Source organism: Hyaena hyaena, unplaced genomic scaffold (genome assembly GCF_003009895.1).
Source record: "Hyaena hyaena isolate Hyena2069 unplaced genomic scaffold, ASM300989v1 scaffold_775, whole genome shotgun sequence".
Classification (NCBI taxonomy): Eukaryota; Metazoa; Chordata; class Mammalia; order Carnivora; family Hyaenidae; genus Hyaena; species Hyaena hyaena.
Window position 1 is genome coordinate 823,879 of NW_024081400.1, and position 16,455 is coordinate 840,333.

At 52.8% G+C, this 16,455-nt stretch overlaps 1 protein-coding gene across 7 annotated transcripts in view; it reads left to right on the plus strand.

The window, feature by feature from the left end:
* The first annotated feature begins 1,775 nt into the window (after positions 1–1,775).
* The window catches only part of SLC41A3 (solute carrier family 41 member 3), an 82,860-nt gene continuing 68,180 nt past the window's right edge, over positions 1,776–16,455 (plus strand). For 2 of the 7 annotated variants that reach the window (XM_039218520.1, XM_039218528.1), the window contains exons 1-2: positions 1,776–1,910; positions 13,504–13,790. In XM_039218520.1, the coding sequence (XP_039074451.1) occupies positions 13,536–13,790 (255 nt within the window). In that variant the 5' untranslated portion in view covers positions 1,776–1,910; positions 13,504–13,535. Of the gene's footprint in view, positions 1,911–3,393; positions 3,520–6,117; positions 6,271–6,294; positions 6,978–10,101; positions 10,141–10,211; positions 10,234–13,503; positions 13,791–16,455 lie in introns of those variants that run through there. The other 5 variants (XM_039218522.1, XM_039218523.1, XM_039218521.1 and 2 more) reach the window with 5 other exon arrangements.

Genomic DNA, 16,455 nt, shown 5'->3' on the forward strand with positions numbered 1-16,455 from the left:
GCGCTTGACACTTCCCAGGGGAGGACAAGCCCGAGCAGAGGCTAAGGGGGTCATCGCAGAGGGCAACCACTGCGGGTACAGAACCGGGCACGAGGCTGAGCCCGCTGCAACGTGTGGTCTCTGAAGGAATGGCCGAGTGGCAGCACGGGCATCGGCGGACTTGTGGGAAGAGGGTGAGGGCCCTAAACTCCAGAGTCATATTTTGGGGTCAGTCTGTGAGGCCGGGCGGCACCCCTCCACTCTGGGCAGAGGGGCAGTCAGGGCTTGGCCAGCCCATCCACGGGCCTCTGAGACCGTGCGGACAGTGCAGGGGTAGAGCAGTGGTCTGGGGAGGCCTTGAACCAGGGCTGCTGCCACCAGGCTGAAGGCCACTTGGGGAAGACAAGGACTGGTTGGGAACAAAGGATGGGCGTCCCCCTCCCAACGGGTTCATTCTCTGGGGCACCGATCTGAGTAGATACCCTAAAAGTGGGCTTAGGGCCATTCAGAATTCCTGGGTCCTGGGGAGCTAGAGCATCGTCTGGAATGTTTAGGGCAGGATTACTGCCCACCAGTAGACATGACCTCTTTGCTTGGGGAGGTCAGGAGGTGCCAGAGATGGCTGGCCCCCTGAAGCCTAGGTGGGTAAGGAGATGTGTAGCCAGTACCCAACCCAGATACAGGGCAGGGCACCTGCTGAAAATCAGGGTGTCTGTAGAATGTATATGTCTTTGTGTTTGACATGCAGAGTTGTCTTTTGCTGAAATAATACAGCGTAAGACTAAATCTTGTTAACTGTGTAGCGTCCCCTTGTCCTTGTGTTTGCATTCATTTTGGACTTTCGTCCGGTCCCACTCATGTTCTGGCTCTGCGGGTATGAAGAGGTTTCTGGCAAACCATGTCCCTCCCAAACCTCTCATCCCTCTTTAGATGTTGGCTAGAAAAGGCCAACAATTAAGACTGTTTTGAGTCAATCAGGGAGAATAGAACTGGCCTGGGTATCGCTTTGTTGTGTGTCATACTGGTATTATGGGGATGTTTGAAAAAACAAACCCTACTGACTAGAGAAACCTACTCCTCGAGAATTTAAAGGTGAAATATACCTGTCGGGATGCTTTAAAATTGCTCCAGGAATTAAAAAAAAAAAAAAAAAAAAAGGTGTATGTAAGGGGAGGAATATAGATGCGGGGGAAAAAGGGCAAGATGCAGACCGTGATGGAACCTGGCCTGTCGGCGTGTGGGACCATTTTATTGTTCCACATTTGCACGAGTGAACATTTCTAATAACAAAGAAGTTAAACACAACAACAAAACGCTCTCCTGGAGAGCTGATGGAGCACCGGCTGCGGGCGAAGCAGCTGTGCCTTTAAGAATGGCCGGTGTTCACACACCGTTTACAGAGGGCTCCTCAAGCCCCCTTCCCTCCTGGGCGCGTTTACAGCAGGAGACTCGGTTTCCTTCTGTGTAAACCAGGCCTCCCACACGACCCCCCGCCCAGGGCTGTCGCGAGCACCGACTGCAACGGAGGCTCCGGCACCGCTCGGCTTCGCCCAGCGCGGAAACGACTTCCGGCTCCAGGCATCCGCGCGAAACCCAAGCGGCGGGGCCTCGGGGGCGGAGTCGGCGCGGCCCTGCCTTCCGGCGCGCTCGGGGATTGGGCAGCCGGACCTTGCGGCGGGGGCCGCCCCCTCCCGGCCTCCCCACCCCCCCCCCGGCCCCGGGCCCGGGCGTCAGGGCCCCGCCTCCAGGGCCGGCCCCGCCCCGCCCAGGCCCCGCCCCGCCCCGCCCAGGCCCCGCCCGCGGCGCGCGGTCGCCGCGTCCTCTGGCGGCCGGGCTCGTTGGCCCGAAGACCTGGCCTTGCACGTTCGCTCCTGACCGCGAGCCCTGTGGCCTGGTCGCCCCCTGCGCGCAGCTGCGCGGGAGGGGATCCGGTAAGCGTGGGCCTGCGCCCCAAGCGGGCCCGGGCAGGGGTGCGCGAAGCCCTGTGTAAAGCGGGGGTGGGTGTCACACTGGGGAAGCGCTGGGGTTGCGGCCCGTGGTGTGGGGTGCGCCGGAGAGGGAGTCAACCCAGGGCTGTTAGAGGGGGACCTCGGGGCGGGGCACAGGCGGAAAGCCCGGGGCCTGGGCAACCAGGAAGACAAAGTGAACCCAGAGCCTGGGGGTCGGGTGGGAGCCCGTGGGGGCCGCCTGGAAGTACGCGAAAGTAAGGTAAACCGGGGAAGGGGGAAGACAGTGGTCCCAGAGAGGCCTAGGGCAGAGGGGCGCCGGGGAAGGTAGCCAGGTAGGGGCCCAGGGCAGGGTCCTGGGTGATGGACCCGGGAGGGAGGGAGACAAACCCAGGGCCCAAGGCGGGTATGGTGCCCTTGGGGGTGGGAGACTGAGGGTTGGGCAGGTCTCCAGGTATTTCCGAGGCTCCCTCTCCCCCTCATCCACTGTCTTGGCTGACTAGGCCTGCTGCCCCCCACCCACCGATCAGAAGCTACCCAGGCGGGTACTCCAGGTGTCCTGATGCAGCTAGAGTTTGAGACGCACTGGTCTGAAACGTCAGAGCGTTGAGGGGTTTGAAGTGGGGGGTGGGGACCAGCCAGGTATCCCGTGATGACAAGCGCATCATTACATTGAATCTTCACAGCTTTGCGAAGTTGTTGCTCTTGTCCCCATTTAACAGATGAGACACAGAAGTTTCACTTTTCCAAGGACCTGCCTCTAGGAAGGGGAAGAGCTGGGATTCAGACCCTCCGGGCAGGCTCCGGGGCGCCCCTGCTGAGCCAGGTCTCCGGTAAAGTCCAGAGGCACATTGGCCTCACAGCCAGGTAGTGGGCAGCTGAGTGGAGCCGATTCATTCCAGCATTTTGGCTGTCCAGTGAATAGGTAGGACTGGCCCTGTCTCTCGCCTTGGGGTGAGCACTAGTTTGTATGAGGTGCTAGTGACCAGGTCTCAGACCTGATGTCTTGGCACTGGGGTGCCCAGAGGCCCTAGGTTCAAGGCCAGCTTCTCCCTGACTCACTGGGAGGCTCCGCATCAGTGTCCTCCTCAGTCTGACGGGGACAGACTTCCCGGGAGGCATCTGGAAGATCAGTGGTCCCCCTGCCCAGCCCCTCTCACCGCCTGCGCCCGGGGAAGGGGCTCCAAAGCTCGCGGGCTATGCAGGGCCCTCCCGCCACACTCTGACACCTCGGCAGGGTAGCTCTTTGTTGCGGGGCCTGTCCCGGGGCACCGCCTCCAGGTTGTGTCCTCTGGGGGAAAGGCTGGGCGGGAACCCCTGCCTCCCCCCCAGCGTCCCCCCCCCCCGGGGCTACAGGACAGGCTTTTCCTGCGTCCACAGCCTAGCCTCCTGACAGGGGCCGCCCTCACCAGCAGGCCTGTCCTTCAGGGCCTGGTGTATTCGTCTGCACTCATTTCTGTTGATGCAGGTGACATCTGAACACATTCTCCTTCTGACACTCTCCCACGTTCCCAAGGAAGCGGAGTGCCCTTAACCGCCATCCACAGGGGTGTGAGGTCCCTGCTGGTGGGTGACGTCACGGAGGCCCCACGGGGTAGGTGCGAATGCCTGCTGGGTGCTGACCGCGCTGGGCCTCTGATGCACATTTGATGATTTTAGCGGGCATTCCTCAGCGTGCTTCCCTCACCCACGTTTCTCCTGCGTCTCTTCCCTGCGGTCCCCATAGCCCTGCCCTACACCTTGAGACGTGGCCTGTTTCTCAGCATTCAGGGGACCCTTCAGTTTAGCTGGACTGCTGGCCCTTGCCCCCTGGTGCCCTCCTGGTTTCTTGGCATGTTTGGAAACTCATTCGTATTCTGTGTGAATCCCACCTCAGATGAGTGTGTCATCCTGAGGGTTTTACGCATTTTGGGAGGAGAGAAGGAAGCTCTGAGGTTCATGTTTCTCTAATTGCCTAGCTTTTGTAAACACTTTTGGGCCTCTTTTTTAAAAACGTTTATTTATTTTTAGAGAGAGAGAGAGAGAGAGCAAGAGCAAGACTGGGAGGGGCGGAGATGAAGGGAGACAGAGTCTGAAGCAGCCTCCGGGCTCCCAGCCATCAGCACAGAGCCCGATGCGGGGCTGCAACTCACACCTGTGAGATCGTGACCTGAGCCAAAGTTGGGCGCTCAACCGACTGAGCCCCCCCAGGTGCCCCTTTGGGCCTCTTTCTAATTGGTTATCTTGTCTGATCTGTGCCCTTCAACTGGTGAGGTTTCCCACTCCTTCCTGCTCACGTGCGTGGGTCTTCATGAAGCGATGGCTGTTGTGGTCAAGTTGACAAAGAGCCCGGCTGACTAAAGTCCACAAAGGAAGGATTCTCGAGTAGGCTGTACCTCTCTCATCCTTTGTTGACTTTAACTAGTGGCTGGTTTTGTCTGCTGTCTTATTTTATTCGTTATTGGCTTCATACATTTCGTATTAGGCTAACTTCTCTGTTTTGATATCATAATGGACTCATGGTCCTTTGCACATTCAACCTGTGAAGTGGTACCTATGCTATGTTGTTATTAGATGCTGAAGTTGTCGCTGATCGTCAGTGGTGGTTGGTTTACAGTTTTGTTCCTTTGTCGTTTTAGTCCCTCCTCCGACACCTTTGAAAGCATCTTATTTCCTAGCAACCACAGAACGTTCCCGAGCCGTCTTGATTTTCCTCCTGCCCCAAGTTATTATGGGATTCATTGTCCTCCAGGAGTCCTGTTCTGAGTCTAATATTAGAGATGAAGATCTGAGGGCCCGAGATACACGGGGGCACGCCCCAGGCTAGGGGGAAGTCTTGTTGCTTTGACTACCTTTAGAAGTGTCAGAGCCAGAAAAATACATCTTGTTTGAAGGTTAGAGTTCACGTGGACTTCAGTGTTTGGATGCTATGGACCCAACCATCCTTGAAGTACATAGTGTCACGGCAGCTAAGATGTCTCGCCCGCATTGGCAGTCCTCAGCTCACCCCCAGAGGAGGGCAGCTGAACTGTCACTGAAATCACAGAGCTGGAACATGGTCAGTTATCTTTGGATGCATAACACAGCACTGCAAAACCTAAGGACTTAAAAAGACAGTCCTTTATCATTTCTCAATGTTCTGTGGGTTGCTGGGGTGTATGTTTGGCTTCACGGGGGTCATCTGGGGTCACTCAGGGGCCCGGATTCCTTTTAGTGGGGGAAACAACAGAGTTGTCTTTTGAAGACATAAGCAGTCCCGCTGAGGAGGAAGCATGTACGCCTTGCTCTGCCTGTAAGACCTTACGTGACCGGCCGCCAGACTCGGGCTCTTTGCCTTTCCTTCCTTGGAAGCAGCAAGTATGCCCTCCCTCAGTGCCTCTGTACTTGCTGTGGTCTCTGCTTGCAGGGCTCCTCCCCTAGATCTTTGCGCAGTTGGCTTTTTTTTTCCTTTAAGTTTTATGTATTTTTTGGTAATCACTACACCCAGTGTGGGACTCAGACTTGGCAACTCCGAGATCAGGAACTGGATGGTTTTCTGCCTGAGCCGGCTAGGTGCCCCTGCGCACTTGGCTTTTTTTTTTTTTTTATCGTTTAGGGTTCTTTCAAATGTCACCCACTCACTAGTGCCTTCTTTGATCCTCCATCCTCACCCTCCCCCGCGCTCTCCCAGGATAGTCCCACTCAATTCACTGTAGTTCATTTATCTTGTTTGCTTCTTGCTTCTCTTGTTTATTTCTGTCTCTGCCTCTCGAGTACAAATTTCCTCAGAGCAGGACCTTTATCTGTCTTGCTTTCCACTGTGTTCTTGGTGCCTAGAAAACACGTCACATAAAAGGAAGGGACAAAATATTATTGATGAGTGGATGAGGAATCATGGATGCACCAAAGGAGGGGAGGGGTGAATAGGTGGAGCACCGATGATTTTTAGGGCGTGCAGCTGCTCCGTATGATATAATGATGGATACATGTCATTATCCATTTGCCTAAACCCATCGCCTGGACAACACAGGAGTGACCCCTACTGTAAACTGGACTTGGGGTGATGGTGATGTGCCAGTGTGGGGTCGTCAGTTGTAACATGCTCCTGTCTCATGTGGGATGTTGGGGGGGGGGCGGGTGTTAACGGGAACTCTGTGTACATTCCTCTCAGTTTCTCTGTGAACCGAAGACTGCTCTAAAGAATAAAAGTGTTTTTTCTTTTTTTTTTTAATAGTGCACATCCATTGGGAAGCAGTCTGAGCAGTATAGACGTACATATAAAATCCAGAGGATTATACCCACACCTCCTGTACCCCAAGCCCTCTCTGTTATATCCACGCCTCCTGTGTTGACTGGCTGGGAAGCCGTGGTGCCTTTCGTGGGAAAGGTGAGATTGAGAGGCAGAATGGGGAAACTGGGAGCTCTGTGTTAGAACTCGGGCCCCCGGCACGCTTCCCGGAGCGCTGAGTGCCAAGTTGGCTCTCCGTGTCTGGATCCCGGGGTGAGCGCCGAGCTGGGAGACATGACTGGGTGGCGGCGGCCGCGGATCGTTGTTCCTTCAGCCTGTGGCACTGGCGGAGGTCCACACACCTAGGCTGTAGACAGAAGAGGGGTGACGAGCGACGGGAGCCTGTCAGCGTTTGAGATCAGAGGGAGAGCCACACCAGGGAAGGAGGCAGGACACCGCAGAGCAGGACCAAGCGAGGCGTGCCTGGAAACCTGGAAGGCCCCCAGATAAAACACAGAAGTTGAGATAAAGAGGGACTCGCGCTTTTCGGCACAAGTATGGCCCGTTTTATCTGCGAAACCTGGCAACCCAAAGCTGGAAGACGAAGGGTGTGACGTCATCTCGGGCTTTCCACGGTGACGCTACAGGCCAGGGCTGCCTGCTGGGCCTGTGCTGCTCGTGATGAGCCCCCAGCCGGTTCCCTGGAGCCTGGAGCCATTGTGGATCCTGGATCGGTTCTTGTGATATTGCAGGAAGCGCCTCGGCAAAATCGTCAGGGAACTTTGGAGAGCAAGATTTACCAGTCACAGGTCCTGGAGGGTCCGCGGCACGCTCGAGGGCCACACAGCCACACAGTGCAGCCTCAGGTAGAGAGAGAGGGAGGGTGTGCGGGGCCTGGGGCTCTGCATTCACTGCGGTGGGATAACGAGGGTTTCATGGGTTCACTGTTTATCGGACGGCGTAAAACAGGAGAGCGGGAGGTGGGGTCAGGGAAGGGAGAAGCAGAGTCCCTCGGGCAGTCCGTGATCTGGGTTCCCGAGGACTTGCTGAAAGGGGAGCCTAATGGGTGTGGGGGCCCTGGCTCCTCGGCTGATTTGCTAGGAGCTGCCCTTGATACGGATGCTTCACATACGGACACCTCGGCGGTCAAAGGCTTCTTGCCGCGCACACACTAAGCTCCAGGAGAAACAGAAGCAGCCCCAGCACCGTTAACATCGCCTCTGTTCCAGGAGTGCTGAATACTGGAAAGCTCCAAAGGAGGGTCTGATGCGGGGGAGGTGGCTGGAAGGTCTTAAGGGCTTTAGCAGGAAGGTATTTGTCAGAGTTCCAGCGGATATAGCAGGAAGGGGCGAGCACCAGCACAGCCGGTTTCGGGAATGAGAGCGGGGCGTCGTCCTTGACGGTCAGCAGCTCTTCTGTGCAGGCTGGACCGAACCCTATCAGGAGGGAAGAGAAGAGATGAAAAGGAGCAGGGACTAAAGTCACACGCAGGAGGGGTGGGCGGCGCACTGCGGGAGCAAGTTTGTGGGGAGGCGACGGCCGGCAAGTCTCGAGTCCATAGTGAACCTGGCTGAGACGCTGGGCACCCTGAGGTCTGTGGGGGTTGTTTGGCATTGTGCGGGTGACTGCTGGCCTTGGCAAGGGCCACGTGTGCAGGGAGGAGCCGGATGGGTGTTGAGCACAGAGGCAAGGGACATAGAGACAGTGGGGACGTGTCTCTTTCGTTGTGTCCTGAAGGGAAGGAGAAAAATGGGGTGCAGGCTGGAGGATGGCTTGGGGTCAGGGGAGCTTGTTAGAGGGACAGATTCTAGAGCAAGGTCCTGTTTGTCAGAGGATCCCGCAGAGGGAGCGGGGAGAAACTGAAAAGGCAGGAGAGGAGACCCTTGCCGGTGCTTGTTCTTGAGAAGGCCAAGGTGGGGGCTCCGGGGCCCAGGGGAGAGGCTGGCTGTCTCATCACCTTTAACCTGCGTCTCCTCTGCTGTGCAATGGGGGCAGTGACAGACCTTCCCGGGATTTGTGAGGGTAAAGGGTATAAAGGACTGCTGCATGGGTCCTGGGTAGCTGTGCTTATTTATTTATTAATTTATTTAGAAGAGATTAAGGATGAGGCACTGCAGGGACCCAGGGACTGCCTCCCCCCCCCCCCAAACCCTGTTCTCCTAAGTGTCCTTTCCCCCTTGGCTTCCAAGGGAGCCACACAGAATAGCAGAATGGGGACCCGAGACCCTATTGACAGTTCTGTATGTGGCTCCTGATGAGGTTTTTGCGGTGATGGTGGGGCTCGTGGGGTCCGGAGCCGACGGCCAAGCAAGAATTCTTGAAGACGTCTTGGTGCACAGAGGTGATTTTATTGAAGCACGGGGACCATGAGGAGAGACTGGGGGAGGTGAAGTCCAGGGCAATTTCCAGTGAGATTTTCATATGCTGAAGAAGACTCACAGGGTACTGGAGGCCTAGCCATTTTCAGTCTAAGGTTTATTTTCCTTCTAGTAAAGCATTAGCATGAAGACAGCAGGGGCTCCTGGAGAAACAGTTAGTCTGCCAGCCTCAAGTCACTGTCAGCGGGCTGCAGGGTGTGAGGAAATTCAGTTGTGCCGTCTCCTTCTGCCTCGGCTTCCCGCATCAGCTCCCAGGGGTGGTCGGACTGCGACCCTTCCCCTCCCCCCGGCCCCATTCCCCGCCTCCCCACTGTGGCCAGGCCTCCTGTGTGGGCCTGACTCAGGTTACCAGTGTTGCTGCACAGAATGTGGGGGATTTATAAAGGGTTGGTTGGTTTGCCTCAAGGGTTCAGGCTTGGAGGGTCTAGGGCAAGCCAGCCACTGGGAAGGGGGAGCGTGGGTCTCAGTCCCAGTGAGTGACCCGGGCCTGGCGCAACCAGGTGAGGGTGAGCTCTGTAGGGACAGGACCAGGGCAGGAGCCCGGGAGCTTCCTCTGTAGCAAGAGGAGCGGACCTTTCCTGTCCTGCTGCTGGGCGGCTGCAGAGCCTTCAGGAGGGTCGAGTCCTGTTGGAAAACATAATTCCCATTGTTTTTCTGGTAGTTTATGGCCTTTTGAGCTGAGCAAAGCCTGCCTTCGCCCAGGTTCTGTAGCCTCGTGTGCGCGGACCCTTCCTACCTTCAGAGGTGGCCCCGAAGATGTGAGGCTTCCCGTGTCCTGCTTCCTCACTGCTCACGGCTCGGGCTGTCCCCACGGGCCCAGCATCTCTGCTGACTTAATAAAACTGCCGCACACAGTGCAGGGCCCCGGCCCCCTGCCATTGGGGAGGGGGTTCCAGTGGCCTTGGGCTGGGTCGGAGTTCAAACACGTAGCGACTTGTCCCTGCTGTGTGCTTTCCTCTGCTCTTCCTCCGTGTATCAATCCTCTGGAAAGAAAGGTTTTACCAACCACTGGGCGAACTGTCAAGGATGACCTTGAAATTACATAAAAATTATATCTGTGCTAAAAATAGGGGTGGGCAGATGTATACATTTTATTAAATAAAACTACCCAGGATCTAGGACATTGATTTAAAAAAAAATGGCATGCGCGCGTGGGTGTGTGTGTGTGTGTGTGTGTGCACACACTGGAAGCATATATAGTAGAAAGAGCATTAGTTGTTTGGGGGCAGTAACATTGTCAGTGGTTTAAACTTCCTCATTTATATCCTTTTGTGCTATCTAAATTATATTTCTTATGAACCCATTAGTTTTGTGTTAAGGAGCAATCAGGTTATTTTTATTTTGGAAAGGAGAGTACTTGGGGATGGCCCTTCAGGAGTAGAATAGATGGATTGTGGTTCCACAGCATGGCTGAATGTAAGAATCTTTTTTTTTTTAAATTTTTTAATGTTTTATTTATTTCCAGGAGAGAGAGAGAGAGAGACAGCGTGAGCAGGGGAGGGTCAGAGAGAGAGGGAGTCACAGACTCTGAAACAGGCTCCAGGCTCTGAGCCGGCAGTCAGCACAGAGCCCGATGTGGGGCTCGAACCCACAAACTGCGAGATCAGGACCTTAAGCGAAAGTCGGACGCTTAACCAACTAAGCCACCCAGGCGCCCCTGAATGTAAGAATCTTAACGTCAGGTGAAAGACGCCAGACCTGAGAAGAATAAGTGGAATGTGACTTTATTGATCTAAATTGCAGAGTAAGCAAAACACCATTGTTTAGGGCCGAACTCTTAGTTGGTAACACTAAATAAGGATGAGACAGAAACTGAGGAGTGATTCTCTCCAGAGGCTGGACAGTTGTCCCCTGTGATAGGGCCTAAGGGTTGTCGTTAGGGGCTCAGAGAGCTTGGGAAGCTGCTAGTGTTCTGCTTCCTGACCTTATTGCATAAATAAGTCATGGATTTTTTTATTGAGATACAAATCACGTACCATAAAATTCACCCCTTCAAAGTGTATAATTCAGGAGAACAGAAGATACATGTTCACACAAAGACCTGCATATGTATGTTCATATAATAAGCAAAAAAGTAAAAAAAGTTCAAGCACCCATCACCTGGTGAACAGATAAGCCAAATGTGTTCTATCCATATTTGGCCATAAAAAGGAATGAAGTAGTCATTCATATAACAACGTAGATGAACCTTGAAAACATTATGCTAAGTGGTGTCTTACGTGTTTTTGACTTGCATTTTCCCAACAATGGATGTTGAGCATCTTCTTTTTTTTTTTTTTTTAATTTTTTTTTAATGTTTTATTTATTTCTAGGAGAGAGAGAGAGACAGCGTGAGCAGGGGAGGGTCAGAGAGAGAGGGAGACACAGACTCTGAAACAGGCTCCAGGCTCTGAGCCGGCAGTCAGCACAGAGCCCGACGCGGGGCTCGAACCCACGAATCGCGAGATCATGACCTAAGCGAAAGTCGGACACTTAACCGACCAAGCCACCCAGGCGCCCCTTGTCTTTCATTTTTGAAGGATCCTTTTTCTCCTTATCAGAACTCTTGGTTGAAGGTCTTATTCTTCCAGCATTCTGATCATGTCATCCCACTGTCTCTGGCCTCCATGGATTCCAGTGAGAACGAAGCTGTTAATCTTCCTGAGGGGCCCTTGTGCGTGAAGAGTTGCTTCTCCCCGCTTTCGAGATTCTCTCTCTGCCATTGACTTTCGGCAGATTGATAATGTGTCTTGTGGTGGATCTCTGTGTTCTTGTATTCTACTTGTCATCTGTTGAGCTTCTTGACTATGGGAGTTTGTCTGATCATATTTGGAAAGCTTTTGCCCATTGTCTTTAAATACTCTTTTGGACCCCTTCATTCTTTCATTCCTTTCAGAGACTCCCGTCATACGTGCTGGCGTGCTTGATGCTGTCCCAGGGGCCCTGAGGCTTGTTCATTTTTCTTCATTCTGTTTTCCTTCTGTTCTAAAGATTGGATGCTTTCTGTTGACGTGGCTTTCAGTTCAGTGGTTCTTTATTCTCCCTGCTCCGACCAGCCGTTGCACTCCCCTAGGGCCATTATATTTTACAACTCCCGAATTTTGATTTGGTGCTTGTTTAAAATAGTTTTTATCTCCATCTTGATATTCTCCATTTTGGTGAGACTTCGTTTTTGTACTTAATTTAGTTCTTCAGGGATGGTTGTTTAAGTTCTTTGTTTACATTAAAAAAAATTTTTTTTTTAATTTATTTCTGAGAGAGAGAGAGACAGCAGGATCAGGGGAGGGTCAGAGAGAGAGGGAGACACAGAATCTGAAACAGGCTCCAGGCTCTGAGCTAGTTGTCAGCACAGAGCCTGACACGGGGCTCGAACCCAGGAACTGTGAGATCATGACCTGAGCTGAAGCCGAGCACTTAACCGACTGAGCCACCCAGGCGCCCCTGTTTAAGTTCTTTGAACATATTTGAAATAGCTGATTTCAGATTTTTGTGTAGTTAGTCCAAAATCTGGGCTTCCTCAGGACATTTTTTATTAATTGCTTTTTCCCCATGCATCGATCATAGTATCGTGTTTTCTTGTGTGCCTCCTATTTTTTGTTGAAAACTTGACGCTTAAGATTCTAGAATATGACGACTCTGGAAATATGTCTCAGGGCTTCTTGTTATTGTTGCTTTCTGTGGCTGTTGTTGCTTTAGTGACTTTTCTAAGTGACTTCTTTGCTCGTATTCTGTAGTGTACTTAGCCACCGAGGACTCTGTGGTCAGCTAACACTTGGTTAGAGATTTCCTTAAATGCCATGAGTGGAACTGATGAGTGCCCCAGTCTTTGCCTGGAGGCTCTGTGCATGTTGGGGCAAGTAGTGCTGTCATTAACAGTCCTGCCTTAGCCATCACCTTCTGCTTCTGCAGAGCCCCCAGATCAGAGCTTCGGGCCTTCTCAGCCCTTCCCTGAGCATATGCCAAGCTCACTATGAGTGGCCTTCTAGATTCCTAGGAATTTTTAGAACCTTTTCAAAATTTAGGCATCTCATTCCCCAGCTTTTGCTTTAAGCTTTTGGTTTCTGTATTATTTACCCCAGCTGTAACCCACTGCCTCAGGCACCTGTGAAGTGCATATAACTGTTTTCAACAAATGTCCCCCAAGGAGAAGGCTTTTTACACTAAGTGAATTTTATAAGTCAGGTGAGGGGCACTGAGATGGCTCAGTTGGTTAAGCTGCTGACCTGGGCTCAGGTCATGATCTCACGGTTAATGGGTTCGAGCCCTGCGTCAGGTGCTGGGCTGACAGCTTAGAGCCTGGAGGTGCTTTGGCTTCTGTGCCCCTCTCTCTGTCTCTTTCCCATTCACGGTCTGTCTCTCAAAAATAAATAATCGTTAAAAATTAAAAAAATAAGTCAGGTGAGATACAGATAGCCTGTAAGTGGCATTTTCCAGTGAGCCACCTGATAGGTCAAATAATGACAATTCTTTGAGAATGAGGCTTTGAAAGAGCTCCAGCCCATTCTGCTCTCTCCAGACTGTTGGATTTTAAGGGTGGTCTGGAGCCGGAGAGCAGGGGTGGGTCTAAGGCCCATTTAAAGCATCACAAACACCATGGACACAACAATGTTGCCGTTCTTGCTGAGAATTCAGCATTTTAAAAAAAATAACTACTCCTGCATTGCTCCAAGCCTTTGGTTAATTTCCAGAGTTCTGAAAAAGTGGATTCTGACATTTTTTGCTAGCTCTCTTGTTCTTCTGGTGAGGAACCGATTTTCAGAGTTCCCTATACCACCAGATTTGCTGACTCTGATTCATAAATACTTACTGCTCTCTTCTGTGATATGTTATTTTTCTCAAACATGTGCATAGTAAAGAAAAACTGTTTAAATTGCGGTTGTAGGAGACTCTGTGGAGTAGGCCCCGAGCAAGGGGCTGTTGATTGACTAAATGTGTCCAGCCTCTGCTGGACAGAAGGGCCTGGGGGCTTACAGGGTATCAGCAGTACAGGAGTCAGGAACTCTGCTGATCAGCCACTGTCCTTTGTGTCTCCCAGGGTAAGGCTGCCGGGGGCTCAGCTCTGCTCACATGGATGGGACAGAGACCCGACAGCGGAGGCCAGAGGAGCTGGCTCTGCCACACACCTTCAGCCCTGGAAGACTCTCCGGAGGCTCAGAGGATGGACCTGCGATTGTGTCTGAGAGCCACAGGGTGGTCCCTAAACCCCTGGGCTCTGAGTTCAGCAAGGAGACTGCCTTGTCCATTGGCCTTGAGGTGATGGTGCCCTTCCTGTTTGCAGGGCTGGGACTGTCCGGGGCTGGTGTGCTTTTGAACTATTTCCAGGTAAGAGGGAAATAAATGGGAATGGTGGTGGTGGGCGCACCACGGAAGGCCATCTGTGAAGAGGAGGCCCCTATACTTTGAGTTCAGCTTGGGGGATAAGGGGCAGGGCCTCCCTTTCTTAAATACCACTTTCTACAAGTGGGGCAAGATTCTTTTAGTTACTGGTAACCGGGACTAAATTTAACCCAGGTTAAGCTTTAAAAAGACAACTAATTAGCTCATATCATTGAAATTCGTAAGGGGTTTGCTTTCCGGCATGGCTTAAATGATTCTCAGGGTGCTGGCTTTTTCTCTCCCGCTCATCTAGGTCTTATTTCAGATAGGATTCTGTACCTAGACACGAAGATGGCCCTTGGCATTTAATTTTAACTCAGTACGTACGTTCTTAGAAAAAAGAGAGCTCTCTGCCAATGTCCACATCCGTCTCTAAAAAGTGATCCCGATGCCAGGCGTCCACTCCGCTTGCAGTGACTGTCCCCTGAGGGAGGACGTTCTCCGGTCGGCTGGCCCGACACTACATTGTCATCACTCGTGGAGGGGCGGCAGCCCTGCCAGCGACAGAGTGAGGAGCTGGGACTTAGCCGTCAGACAAAGAAGTTCCCCAGGTGCCCTGCCTTTCCTGTTCTTCTACCATCATTCCTTTCGTTGGTGTGGTCTTCAGAAGTCCCCCCTGGAAAGGCAGAGTACCTGTGAATATTCCAGGTCCTAACTGGCTGGGTCTCTCCTATTAGTTAGCAGTCAGCGGAGAACAGAGGCTTAGAGTGAGGCAGGCAGGGAGAGGCGGGGCTGACGTCTGTGACAGTTCCTGGGCCGTGCCTCACTCAGCGCTCCAGGGACTCTGTGCCTGGGAACTTAGGCCCTGCCCCTCATAGATTTAAGTCCCAGTTCTACCACTTAGCAGTAAGGCTGGTGGTTGAAATGAAAAGAACAAAAAACAAAAAACTTTTGTTTATTTATTTTGAGAGCGAGTTGGGGAGGGGCGGAGAGAGAGAGAGAATTCCAAGCAGGCTCTCCACTGCCAGCACAGAGCCTGACGTGGGGCTCAAACACAAAAACCAAAAGATCAAGACCTGAGCTGAAGTCAGACGCTTAACCGACTGAGCCACCGGGCGCCCCTAAATTAAAAAAAAAAAATTTGAAGTCTGAATTTCTCTTTTCTCTTGAAAACTTGGCAGCTCTCACAGCACTGGCCCACTTCTCTCACAGCACAGCCGGTGGTCGCAGCCACATCTAGGGGGCCGTGTTCTCTGGCTGGCCGGTCCCCACCATTCCATTGCATTCCATCGCCTGCTTTGCCCTGGCCTGTCTGGAGTCCTCAGAGACCCTTCCGGTACCCAGCTGTCTGGTTCCTCATGACCTCACAGCACCAGTGACCGCCAGCTCGCCCCAGAGTCCACCTTGCCCGGCCCCAGGGTGGCTGTCTCTTAAAGCAGAGCCTCTGTCCCGGGCTGATGCAGTCCCTGCCCCCATGTTTGGTCTCTCTGTGCCTTCCAGACCCCTCAGCCCTCTCCTTTGTCCTGGTGACCTAGCCCACAGCCTTTTTTTTTTTTTTTTTTTTTAATTTATTTCTAGGGGAGAGAGAGAGAGAGACAGCGTGAGCAGGGGAGGGTCAGAGAGAGAGGGAGTCACAGACTGAAACAGGCTCCAGGCTCTGAGCCGGCAGTCAGCACAGAGCCCGACGCGGGGCTTGAACCCACGAACCACGAGATCATGACCTAAGCGAAAGTCGGACGCTTAACCGACTAAGCCACCCAGGCGCCCCTGAATGGCATTCTTTTTTTTTTTTTAATTTTTTTTTATGTTTTATTTATTTCTGGGAGAGAGAGAGAGAGACAGCGTGAGCAAGGGAGGGTCAGAGAGAGAGGGAGTCACAGACTGAAACAGGCTCCAGGCTCTGAGCCGGCAGTCAGCACAGAGCCCGACGCGGGGCTTGAACCCACGAACCACGAGATCATGACCTGAGTGAAAGTCGGACGCTTAACCGACTGAGCCACCCAGGCGCCCCAACCTAGCCCACAGCCTTCTTTACGTGGTCAGTCAGCACTGCTGTAGCCTCCAGAGCACCTCACCCCGGCCTCCTCACCGCCCTCCTCACTTCAGGTGCTGTTCCCCGCAGTCCATCCTCGGTACCACTGATTTTCAAGATGCCTATTTTATTGAGTGCTCCTGCCAGTATGGTGTCACTGGGGCAGGTACCCTATACACACCTCCCACTTACATATTTGTACATACACCCATGCATATCACCCCCAAACATTCGCACATTGGTTTCGAGTGTACACATGCGGGTTTATAAATTATATATGGAGAGGCAGTATAATGGTGAACTGAATTGCTTGAGAGCCCGGACTCTGGAGCTAGTCTACCTGGGTTTGAGTCTGACCTTCGTCACTTGCACAAGTTGCTCTTTGCTCCCCTGTTTTCTCTTCTGTACATTAGAACCGGGCCCAGAAGGCGGTTACGTGGTCTGTGAAGCGCTGGTTACAGTTAGTACGGAAGCCTGTTATTCCTATAGTCGTTGACGTTCTGTCACATGCAGTGTGACAGAGAGAGAGAGAGAGAGAGAGAGAGAGAGAGTGAGCAGGGAGGGGAAGAGGGAAGGAGAGAGAGAGAATCCCAAGCAGGCTCTACCCTGTCAGTGCAGAGCCCAGTGTGGGGCTTGGTC